This window comes from Pseudophryne corroboree, chromosome 1 (genome assembly GCF_028390025.1).
Source record: "Pseudophryne corroboree isolate aPseCor3 chromosome 1, aPseCor3.hap2, whole genome shotgun sequence".
In the NCBI taxonomy this organism is placed as follows: domain Eukaryota; kingdom Metazoa; phylum Chordata; class Amphibia; order Anura; family Myobatrachidae; genus Pseudophryne; species Pseudophryne corroboree.
This window is the reverse complement of record NC_086444.1, coordinates 797975459-797988378: the sequence shown is the minus strand read 5'-3', so window position 1 is coordinate 797988378 and position 12920 is coordinate 797975459. Positions and strand designations below refer to the sequence as shown.

Sequence of the window (12920 nt, the reverse complement as noted above, 5' to 3'; positions counted from 1 at the left end):
ATATCAGCTGTGATATCTCAGAGTGTGTTGTCAGCTGAGTAAGTAGGACCATGATCAGAATGATGTACAAGACCTGCACCATGTACAAAGTAACACAGAGTACTGAGGGCAATATGTCCATACATTTTTTGTATCATTATTATCAGTAATATTAGTAGTAATTCCAAATAAAATGCTTAGCTGTATGGAGGCCGAGTACAATATTAATAACCCATCACTGCTTCTTACCCCACCAATGGATGGACACAAATTCCTCTTGGCTGATGTACATTTTCCTGGATAATTGTTTTTCTGTTTTCCCCATTCAAATTGCTTCTTTCAATACATGATTTTCTGTTTGTTAAAAATAATAAGGAAAAGTTAGCAATCTACGTCAGCTGGTTGGTTGTGTTGTAGAAGTGAGCAAAACTTCAGCACTGTGTTATATTTGCAATTTTAACATTTGTCTGTGAAAAATTACATGTTTCTTAGGCAGAATTTGATTTTAAGTTTTCCCAGTTCAACCCGAAAAGCAACCAGCGCCGCTTCTAGACCAAAAGGAGCCCTGGGCACCCCATACAAAAAATGAACATATCTCCGTTTTAGCATAATGATATTTGGTGCAAGGCGTGTCATGGGTCACTCGGGATCCGGTCTCTAGGTCGACAGTAACTAGGTCGACCACTATTGGTCGACAGTAACTAGGTCGACAGGGTCTCTAGGTCGACATGTTCTAGGTCGACAGGTCAAAAGGTCGACATGAGTTTTTCAAATTTTTTTCTTTTTTTTGACCTTTTTCATACTTAACGATCCACGTGGACTATAATTGGGAATAGTAACCTGGGCCAAGTGCAGCGAGGCACCTTGCCCAAAGCATGGCGAGTGAAGCGAGTCATGCGAGGGGACACGGTGCACTAATTGGGGTTCCCGGTCACTGTACGGAGAAAAAACACCAAAAAAACATTAAAAACTCATGTCGACATTTTGACCTGTCAACCTACACCATGTCGACCTAGAGACACTGGCGACCAAGAGAGCCTGTCGAACCTAGAGACCCTGTCGACCTAGTTACTGTCGACCAATAGTGGTTGACCTAGTTACTGTTGATCTTGCATGCCACACCCGGGTCACTCGTATCTGACTGATGACCTTTGCCTTTTTTTTAACCCAGACTGAGGACTTTTTTCTGCATTTTGCATCTTAAGCCAATAAAACTAAGTACTTGGGATTAGTATTTTTACAGGGATAATATAGCTTCCTGCCCATATCAATCTAGGCTGATTCATATAGCTTGCATGTGAATCAGCCTGCATGCTATCACACCTTATAACTTTACATTCAGTGGCAGGGAGAAATGTTCCATTGCAAAGCAGAGAGTGGTTCTTCCTCATCTACACACTGGCACTGCTGAGTCTGGGCTGAGATCGTCAGGGCAGGATGTACTAAAAAGCAAAATGTGCCCAAAACTTCAAAAACTCAGAAAAGTGCCCTGAATGTGGGATGTACTACACATCACATTTTGGATACAATACATCCCACCACTTATTGCGTGCATAGTGGCATTAAATAATGCCGATATGCACGTAGTATTATAATTAAAATCACAAAGGACAGCTCTTTTGAAAAGAACTGATCTTTGTGAATGTGTCGGATGATGCGCCGCAGAAGACACTGTGGAATGAAGCTCATAGGATTCTGTTAAGTCACGCCATCTTTAGATGGCATTGACTAACTGGTCCAAATTCCAGAACGTATCTAATTTCAGAGCTTAGTACATAAGGGAAATGGGACCAAAACTCTGAAAACTGCATTTTTTTCTGAGTCTTGGCCGCATTTTGCTTTTAGTACATCCTGTTCTCAGCCTTATAATCACCCGTGTAAAAATACTTCCAGCAGACCTGCTCTGAGTCTGGCTCCACCGTCCTAGCTGCAATCAGCACCAGAGAGTAGTTGACTAGATTGCTGGGTTGCAGTATCAGTGATACCACTGCTGGACGCCTCAGGGCTCCAGTGTGGAGCACTGTGCGCAGGTTTCTCCAGGAGGTTTTGTTGGAAGTCTTCCCTGGGCTTGCTTCAGGTGTTACACCTGAGGCCCCTTCACTGGACCACCAGAGATGGGTGACAAGCTACAGCAAAACAATGCTCCAGATCCCACAAATGGTAAAACAGTGCACACAAAATGTTTTTATTAATACATACAGTGACAAGACTTAATCCCTTCTGGTTTTTGTTAACCCATATGTGTGGGTTCGGAAGGGCACTGAGCTACAAGCATAATGAATTAATGATTATGTGCATATATACAGCACAGTGGAATTCCTATGTTGTCCAAAGACATAGTGGTGTGCTAATGGGCAACTCATTAAAATGACCCAGGTATGTGTATATTCGTATGCTTTTTGTAAATATATCACATTGTTAACTTAAATGGATAGGAACTGATGTGACGGAGCACAATATACAATAATTGCAGCAATAATATCATACACTTATGTTCCCCATTCTAGAATGGCTTCCAAACAACAAAGCATCTGAAAAGATTCAAAAGCCATACCCTCTGTCAGTCCAGTATAGTTTTCTGTTAATGGCATCAATAGCTACACCCTCTGGGGTGTCCAATGCTTCAGAAATCACTTTTTCACGACCACTGCCATCCATCTTTGCACTTTCTATGCACTTCAGAGCTGTGTGTGCAAAGTAAATCTAAGAATAAAATTGTGTAAATGGATAAAACATAATACTGGAGATGCACAGTGTACTTCAAACTACACAAAAAGAATCAATGCATACAAAAGAAGTAACTATTTGTAATAAACAGCTGAACATATCTTTCTGAAATCTCTGTCTTGCTGCATTCATTTGACATAAAATGAGATCTCATCTTCATCTAAGGCTGGGTACACACCTGAACGATGGGCTGACCGGAAGACGTTGCATACGACCTGTGGGAGCGTGCGATAGTGGGTACACACTAGCCGATACGCACAAATTGTCATGTCAATATGGCAATTCATACCGATGTCAACCTAGTGTGTACCAGTGATGTGTGGTGGGGTGAGGCCGAGCCTTTCCTGTCATACTAACTTTTGTGCTAGAGGTTTGACTGTATAAAGTATATGAAAAATACAAAGAATATATTAGAAATATTTTCTTTGTATTATTCTAATCATTTTTATAGCCAAAACTATGGAGTAAAAGTCTATGGCAGGTGAGTCAGTGCCTCACCTGCTTATCTTTTCCGCACATCTCTGATCAAAGCTCATCAAATTTCCAGGAGTGTACAGTGGTGCCGAGAGAGGGGGTGGAGAGGGTACAAATTACCTGGGCCCAGGTCTGATGGAGGGGCCCAGAGAGGGTCCAGAAGGGGCCCATTCCCCCTCCCCCTTACCTGGCAGCAGCAGCTGCAGCTCTTCTCCTCAGCCCAGCACACACTACTGTGTGCTGGGCTGCAGTGTGGCCAAGGAGGTACTTAAAATACCTTTTTTCCCCAGTATTTTTTCTAAGGGAACATGACCACGCCTCTTGTGATTAGGCCACACCCCTTCAAAAGTAGCCTGGCCCTCGACTGCCCTGGGAGTGTATACCTCTACACCTGTGTGTAATGTCCACATGAACCCTTTCACTCATATATTTTGTGAAAATCTTGTTCTGGTACTAGCCAGTGCCTCCTGAGCCATTTACCACACTGCAAGTCCCTGGTGTGTTCCTAGTGATATACGTATAAAGAAAAGCCAATCAAATAATGTATCCATTAAACTATATTTATACCTCATTGAGCTTGTTGAATAAAGCCCTCTTCCCTCATGTGCTTTTCCCTCCCTTACTTATACCTTCATCTACTACCTACTGTCTATAACAGCACCTAACCTTTGGGTTCGCCCGCCTCACTGCTGTTTGAGTATTATGACCACCACTGGTGCAGCAATGTTCATAAACCACATCCATGTCCAGCAATGTTCTGTACTGTAAATCACTTTTTTCTTGTTTTGGTCATTCTATTTCTGTTTTGGTATTCTGTAAGGTGATGCAGTTCCCTTGTGGTGCCACATAAAAAAAATAATATTAATATTTTGCATCATTATTTATGACACATTCCTGCTCACTTTACAGACTGATGAGAAGACTCCTTCCCTCCTGGGAGCCTTGGAGTTCTCCTAATAATCCAGGACTCTCCCAGACATTATGGGAGGGTAGGTAACTATGACTGAACAGTGTCTGGCCTGCTGAACCTGATGGCTGTTGACTCCATTAAATCCTTTATAACATTTACAAACATAAGTCCGTGCAATGTCATCACTGAAGTGACAGTTCTAATCATCATTTAGCAATACTGGGGTAACCACATTCTTTAAATTGATTATTAGGACGTTTGGCTGGAATAAATGCAGGAATACAGATTATTCTTATAATTAAAACATCCTAGCGTAGAGTACAATATTTTTTTTTTAATTAACTGAGATATAAACAAACAAAAATAAGAATTCTTTTAAATCTACATGGACAAGGCAAAGCAACTGACATGAAAAGTTCGCTTTGTCCATAAACAAAACAAATCATGCTTTTGCTTCCTCGAGAGCCAAATATGGTAAAACTGAGAATCATAATGCATATAATACAGTTAATCTATGCATAAGCCATCTGTGTTAACAGATTTCCAGTAGCAAAACTGTGACTATCCTGGGAAAATTTAAGACGCATGGGAGGCTTTCAGTAACTAGAACTGGTATACAGTGCGTTGTTATAACTTCTATGTTGGATTAATTTTAAATTCTGCTGATTTAAATGGATAATTGCTCAAATGCACTCTAAATTTACATTTAATAACAGCTCAAATTAGTTGCTGCTCTACTGTTGTCGCTACAGTTTCTGCATGAGTCTTGAAAGTAGATAAGAGCACCATCTTGTGGTACATTTTCAATACTACAATAATATACATTCAGGTTGGATAAATGGAAGTTTGTAAATGTGTATGAAATAAATAAACAAAATAATCAGCTCTTTGTTAGTCTATTGAGTATAAAGTTACTGCTGACAGAGTTGTCAAAACTTTAGTTCATGTACAGAGGTGTGCACTTACTATTAAACTTATCTCTAGTGCTGTGCAAATATCTACAACATAGTTTTCATTATAAAATATAAATATATACTGTTTGGAAAGTATTATTTGCATAAAAATAATCATAACAAAATTGAGTGTAAATATCATATATATATAGTAAATATATAATTTTAATTAACTACTAGTGTTCCCTGATGTATGCTATAAAGGAAATAGTCAACCACCTTATCTAAATTATCATAACACTAAAAGTTATTGACCTTTATATTCGTGCTGGGCAACAGGGCTGGTGCATTTTTTATTGGTATTCTAGGCTAAGCAAGTGGAAGATCTAAGGGCATGTAATAGGTTTGAGGGGCATTTGTGGGTATCTTGTGATAAGTGATGTGTGTGCTTCTGGGAGGATAGGAGGTGTATAATGAACGTCACTGATTAGACTGTGGCTCTTGTCTAACACGCTTGCATGCTCTTCAACTACTCACCCACTTATATGTTTTTGAAATGTTAATTGAGCAACCCAAAGGTTCTGCTCAGGTAACATTAAATTCCACTTTTGAGACTTCCTAGCAATGTGAAACACTCAATATAGTCACTGATTTATTGAGGCGATAGAAAAACATGGGTAACACCTTTAGCGCAGAATGGCTGTAACAGTTAGAGAAGGCAGTATATGATCAGTATACACTACCCTATTATCCACAGGGTCATAGTCCAGTGCAAAGACTCTTCCCATCTGTGACTCAAGTAGTCTTTCATAATGTGTCCCATCAAAGTTCATTCTCCGTATGTCATGTACATTTGCAAACAGAAAGAATGGGCGAGGACCTGTACTTGGGGAACAAAAACGCTTTTTAGGTTGAATATTGTAGAAAAAAAAGTAGTTATCACAAAGAAAAACATGTAAGTAAGTGTTTGTCATTTGTAACCAGACTTTTAGGACCTGATTCTGAGTCTCACGCTTCTGCAGCAGCTTTTCCTTACAGCCGTGGCATTGTACTCACTTTCAGAATGTGACAATCAGCTAAACATAGGGGCAGATGTATCAAACCTTGGAGAGAGATAAAGTGGACGGTGATAAAGAACCAAACAAACCGCTTCTAACTTTCATTTTTCAAACATAGGTGGAAATGTACTAAAGCAGGGTACACACTGAGACCATGTGTACCCAGTCGACATGTTGGACCAGCGGGCTGACATACTGGATCCTGGGTACTACACATTGAACGATATAATGAAGGTTGGAGTGACATATCGCATGTTCCTTCATTACACATCCTGCGGTCGCTAGCATTATCGCCTGGATGACTGTGCAATAGGGCCGACTGGGCAACGTTGCTAGTGACCGCAGGGACCTGTAAATCGGTCATACACAGTGAGTGATATGCCTGATAAGTCATTCTGATTTGTCCGGAAATAACAAATGGGGCCGGTATCGTCTCACTGTGTACCCAGCTTAAGCCTTAGAGAGTGATAAAGTGGAGAGAGATAAAGTACCAGCCAATCAACTCCTAACTGCCATGTCACAGACTGTGTTTGAGAAAAGAGATCCGTCTGAAACAGGCTTCCTTTCCCTGTACGCATGGCTCAGAATGGCACGGAGATGTAGTGTACATACACACCCACAACACCCATAGTAATAGCCGCTCAGAGTGTTGTGATACTCACTACCCAGAAACACCTACTCCACGCTGCTCTCTGTCCACATAAGATGTGGCATGCACGCATCTACCTGAGACTTCGGACACATCATGCGGCACACGCACACACTGTGTTCTGTGATTCAGACACGTGCAGTCGGCTTAAAAACAAGAGAAACGTCCATTTCCACAGATGTGTCTGACTCAGAATCAGGCCCTTAGAATATAAAACGTATAACTTCAATAAGGAGAAAGCAATAAGTCAATGAAGTGTTACTGACCTGAAGCGAGGCAGCGTTTCTTATCCCACTGTAGGGTGTACCCAGGAACACAGTCACATTCCCAGTTTTCTCCTCTGGATTTTCTGCACAATTGACTACAACCACCATTGTCTGGAGTGGAGCAACCTAGAAAACAATATTTGTACTGCACATCTGATACTATGGTGTGCATGAAAGAAGACACAACTTGGCACACTTAACACTGTGTTTTGGTAGTTTCGGCAGTTTGAATATACAGTATTAATGTTTTTTCCTTTTTGCATTGACTGAACAACTCCTATAGAAGAATCACAGTCTAATGCTACCAATAACTGTTACCATCACTGTGATTTTGACAAACATAGACCCTCATTCAGGTTGGATCGCTAATTTTGCTAAAAATCATTTGCTGCAATCAAATAGTTGCCGCCCAGAAATAAAGAAAAAACGCCCATTGCAGAAACTGCGAAGGCATCGCAATGCACGATGTGATCGCATAGCCATAGGCAAATACCGGAATATCGAAGAGTTTTTCCATCTGCACCAGGCAAGGTCGTCCACAATTCTGCATACGCAAAAGAGGCTGGAAGTGGCCATTGCTGATGTCAGAGACCCACCTGGAAAACGCCTTGCCACTCTTGCGTTTTTACAAACACACCCACAAAATGCCATGTTTCCTCCCCTAAACGCTGGCTTCCTGTCAATCAAAATGTGATTGTGTTGAAGCACAATGTGCAAAACGTGCATGCGCAGTTGTTTGATAATCGTACGGATTGCGTTTTCTCAATTTTGCGATCCGAGCTGAATAGAGTCCATAGTGTAGATGTTTTCAAAGCAATCCTAAGACCTCAACAAGAAATGTGTTGTGTATCCCATCACTGAGGCACATGTGGATTTATCACACTGTGGGGATATCCTCCTTTTAGGAGCTCCAGAAATCTCTTGCTATGGCTTTTGGACAGACTTCAGAAACACTCATTTTAAGAAATTTCTAAACCACTCAGTACTCCTATCATCACAGTGCCTACAGTTGCCGGAGTAAAAGAATAGCCAGCATGATAGATGGTATTTTGTAAACTTTCATTTCATAAAACGTATGGCATTAAAAAAGTTGAGATCAGTGAACATTTCACATGACATGTTATTGTCTAAGGTATATTTTGACATAGGATTGATATACATGGAATACTGCAGAAGAAACTAAAATAATATGCCACACTGTAAACCTGACTGATGATGATATAATATAGTACCTACCTCTGCATGTTTTCCCATCACTTGCAAGCACAGATCCTTCTGGACAGAAGCAGACAGGTCCTCCAGCGGTCTGTACACAGCCATGACTGCAGTTCCTGTTTTCCTGCAAGCAGGGTGTCGCATCTATTGGATTAAATTACAGATACTGAATAAGGCTGGGACCTTTCATATCTCATTATGAATTATACCTTTCTACTATATGCATAAAATGACATTAAGGCTTGCATTACATTCGGTAAGGAGTTTTCATTTACATTACAGAAACCATTTCAGAACCAAGAAAATAGTAATGAATGCACAGCCAAGGCTCACTGGATCACGGAATAACATAGAATTGAACAATGGCAATCTTCACAAGTGTCCAACTTTTTCTCCCTGCTATGTCTGATAGAAGAGCGTAACTAGCAGTTACCCATCCCCATAGCTAATATGTATGCATGTGGGTAGGCAGGGATCCATGTCTGCTCACTGGTTCAGAGGCCCATGCCCTGCCTTTCTAAACTGCACAAGGGTTTGTGAATGTGCAGTGGAATTTAAGGTCCATTATAGTGGAAGTAATAGCCCAAACGTGTCTGACATCGGCCCTCATTCCGAGTTGATCGCAGCGCAGCAATCAGGTTACTACTGCGCATGCATATGCACCGCAATGCGCACGCGCGTCGTACGGGTACAAACAGCATCGTTGCTGGGCAATGCTTCTAGTGATGAATCCATTCGCACAACCGATTGCAAGGAGATTGACAGTTATGGGTGTCAACTGACCATTTTCTGGGAGTGGTAGGGAAAACGCAGGCATGTCCAGGCGTTTGCAGGGCGGGTGTCTGAGGTCAATTCCGAGACCGGACAGGCTGAAGTGATCGCAAGGGCTGAGTAAGTTCAGACCTACTCAGAAACTGCAAAAAACTTTTTCGCACCGCTCGGCTACACATGCGATCGCACACTTGCAAAGCGAAAATACACTCCCCCGTGGGTGGCGACTATGTGTTTGCACGGCTGCTAAAAGTAGCTAGCGAGCGATCAACTCGGAATGAGGGCCATCATTCCATAAAGAACATATGAGAAGTGCCCAGGCTTTTGTTGACTCATGTACAGTTTCTCCTATCTCTGTCGAGGAAGACAATATATCAGAGTGCATATATACATGGGCACCCGTGCAGGCTGTGCGCCCACACACCCTTTAGGCAGTCCCAACCGATACTGATTGTAACTAAGCACCAAGATCGTCAGACACTGTTCCCAGAAGTGTACCTCCAATCCAGCGCCCTGCCATGTAATCAGTCTCAAGAAAGAGCAGCCAATAGTGAGGTGCAACAGACAGAGCCAGGGGGAGTAGTCCAGAATCAAGGACCAGCGCAGGGGAGCACCTCACCAGAATGAAGCAGAAACGTGGAAATCAATCAATTGGTCTATGTCCAGGGGGACGACAGAGGGGGGTGGCGCGCAGTACCCACAACCAAGATCCTGCTCATGGTTGGAGGATGGCTTGTCCTAGACAAATTTACAATGGAGCCTTAATATCTTCATTTCTCTATGACTTGACAATGCTCCAGCTGACACCATTTCCGGGTGTCCACAACTGGACAAAAAAAAGGTCAGCCATCGGATGGGCATCGGAAAGCTACATCCCATGGATGGTAACCATTAAAAACATGCAACTTGATGGAAAATGTACTTTGATTTGATTGAGTTCAGGAAAATCAATGGTTGCTAACCATCGACTTCTGATGTCCATCCATAAGGCAGACTGAGCACACTCCTCGAATTGCACACCATGTAAAAACTTTAGAAGAAAATTAGAATGCTAGATTTAATGATGCAGGACTTAATTGAAGTTGCCTTTTCATTGTTTCTGGCACTCTCATTCCTTACCTTGCTCATAATACCTCAAAGTAGGCATGAATAAAATGTGGGCATGAACATGTATTTATGTAGTTACTAGAGATGTGCACCTGAAATTTTTCGGGTTTTGTGTTTTGGTTTTGGATTCGGTTCCGCGGCCGTGTTTGGATTCGGACGAGTTTTGGCAAAACCTCCCTTAAAAATTTTTGTCGGATTCGGGTGTTTTTTTTCAAAACCCCCTCAAAAACAGCTTAAATCATAGAATTTAGGGGTAATTTTGATCCTATAGTATTATTAACCTCAATAACCATAATTTCCACTAATTTCCAGTATATTCTGAACACCTCACAATATTATTTTTAGTCCTAAAATTTTCACCGAGGTCGCTGGATGACTAAGCTAAGCGAATAAAGTGGCAGGCACAAACACCTGGCCCATCTAGGAGTGGCACTGCAGTGTCAGACAGGATAGCACTTTAAAAAATTGGCCCCAAACAGCACATGATGCACAGAAAAAAAGAGGTGCACCAAGGTCGCTGGATGGCGGTCGCTGGATGGCTAAGCTAAGCGACACAAACACCTCAATATCACAGGAATTATTCGTTCTAATCAATGGTATTATTTATTGGTCCAAATCACTGGAAGAAAATTACTGAATCACTGGAATTAAATGGCAGTAATATCGGGAATTATATCAAATTGCAGTACCACTGAACATATACGGAAGTGTCAGACAGGATGGCACTTTAAAAAAAACTTTCTTTTTATTTGACAGGGACAAACCCACTGTCCTAACAATTGGCAGGGCTGATTAAACAAACAGCCAGGGGGAAACTTCTGAATCCAGTTTGTAACCCTGGGTAATAATTTCTATTACCCGGGATATAATTATAATCACTAAGGCTCCCCTGTAGTGACGTAGATGAGATCCCCCCCCCCCAGTGGACCCCCACATGGGAGTCCTTCTGCGTCACGCTGATGACGCTAAGGGAGTAGAATCCAACCTCTGAACCCGTGCACCTGTAGAGGGTGCAGACTTTCTGCACTTTCTATGGCCTAGCCTCGTGCAGAAGTAGGCCCTCCTGAATTTTCTTGATCTGGCAGCCCAAGGGGACTGCATCAGAGAAGCAGAGTTGTGTCTTCTCACAGGGAAGGATTTGTATTCAGAGTGTCCCCAAGCGGTGTCTCACCTGCGAAGGGGAGGTACCTCTTGGATTCGGCGTCTGCGTTCCATTGGCGGATCCAGAGACCTCTGCGAGCCACTACTGCCATGGGAGATGCTCTAGAATTCATCAGCCCAATGTCCCTCATGGCTTTCACCATGAATTTAGCCGAATCCTTTATGTGACCTAGAATCAAGACAACATCATCCCTATGGATTATATCAAGGTCTTCTATTAAATTGTCTGACCATTTTAACATAGCCCTAGCTACCCAAATGCATGCAATAGTGGGCCTAAGGGCATCTCCAGTAGCCGTGTAAATGGATTTTAGAGTTGTCTCTATCTTGCGGTCAGTCGGCTCCTTTAACGAGGCCGAGGCTGGTACAGGTAATGTAATTACCCCTGATGGCCTGGACACCGAAATGTCCATTATGGGAGGAATCTCACATCTCTTTCTATCCTCCTCAGGAAAGTGATATGTCTTAAGTACTTTATTGGGGATGTGAAAAACCTCTTCTGGGTTTAACCAGGATCTTTCAAATAGGGAATTCAACTCTTCCGAAACCGGGAATGTCACTAATGATTTTGCAGTTAGCATACAAGAATTTTCCTCTATTTGTATAGGTATTTCTAACACATCCCTAATGGCACTGATACATTGCTGAATTTGATATTCCAATCTATCATAGTGCCTCCTCTAACTTCTGTGTCAATCCCTGTGTCGGCATCAATGTCCGCGTTGGCCTGCAAGACCTGTGTATCAGGAGCTGAGGGGTTCCTAGATGAAATGGACTGATCCATATCTAGAGCATTCTTCGTAGCTTTTTTTCCAGCAACTTAATAGAGTATGCCCTAATGAACTCTGAGTAATCTTATTTCCTAGGCTACCCAGCCATTCTGTCTCCATCATAATGGGATGAAACCACTCAAGGCAATCCTGAGTACCTGGTACATACTCCTCTGAGAAAGACACCTCCACAACCTCCAAAACATTTTGTTCTGACATGACACTGACCAGTGATACTGAGCACTGTTCAGGATACTGGAAGTGACACGGAGCTGCAAGATACAGCAATGGCTTACTGTACTGTACTACCATATACTGGTGGTCACCAAAATGCTGCACTGTACTACTATATACTGCTCACAACAATGCATGAAGTAACACAGAGCTGTAAGATACAGCAATGGCCTACTGTACTGTACTACTATATATACTGGAGGTCACCAAAATGCTGCACTGTACTACTATATACTGCTCACAACAATGCAGCACAAATATGGATACTTGAAGTGACACGGAGCTGCAAGACACAGCAATGGCCTACTGTACTGTACTACTATATATACTGGAGGTCACAAAAATGCTGCACTGTACTACTATATACTGCTCACAACAATGCAGCACAAATATGGATACTTGAAGTGACACAGAGCTGTAAGATTCAGCAATAGCCTACTTTACTGTACTACTATATATACTGGAGGTCACCAAAATGCTGCACTGTACTACTATATACTGCTCACAACAATGCAGCACAAATATGGATACTTGAAGTGACACGGAGCTGCAAGATACAGCAATGGCCTACTGTACTGTACTACTATATATACTGGAGGTCACAAAAATGCTGCACTATACTACTATATACTGCTCACAACAATGCAGCACAAATATGGATACTTGAAGTGACACGGAGCTGCAAGATACAGCAATGGCCTACTGT

The 12920-nt window shown here is 42.1% G+C and overlaps 1 protein-coding gene across 8 annotated transcripts in view; it reads right to left on the bottom strand.

Moving 5' to 3' along the window:
* EGF (epidermal growth factor) overlaps positions 1 to 12920 on the bottom strand; it is a 230742-nt gene that overhangs the window by 75115 nt on the left and 142707 nt on the right. For all 8 annotated transcript variants that reach the window (XM_063918896.1, XM_063918887.1, XM_063918864.1 and 5 more), the window contains 5 exons: positions 8193 to 8315; positions 6957 to 7082; positions 5727 to 5863; positions 2534 to 2682; positions 229 to 333 (listed from right to left, as the gene is read on the bottom strand). In XM_063918896.1, the coding sequence (XP_063774966.1) occupies positions 229 to 333; positions 2534 to 2682; positions 5727 to 5863; positions 6957 to 7082; positions 8193 to 8315 (640 nt within the window). The remainder of the gene's footprint in view (positions 1 to 228; positions 334 to 2533; positions 2683 to 5726; positions 5864 to 6956; positions 7083 to 8192; positions 8316 to 12920) is intronic.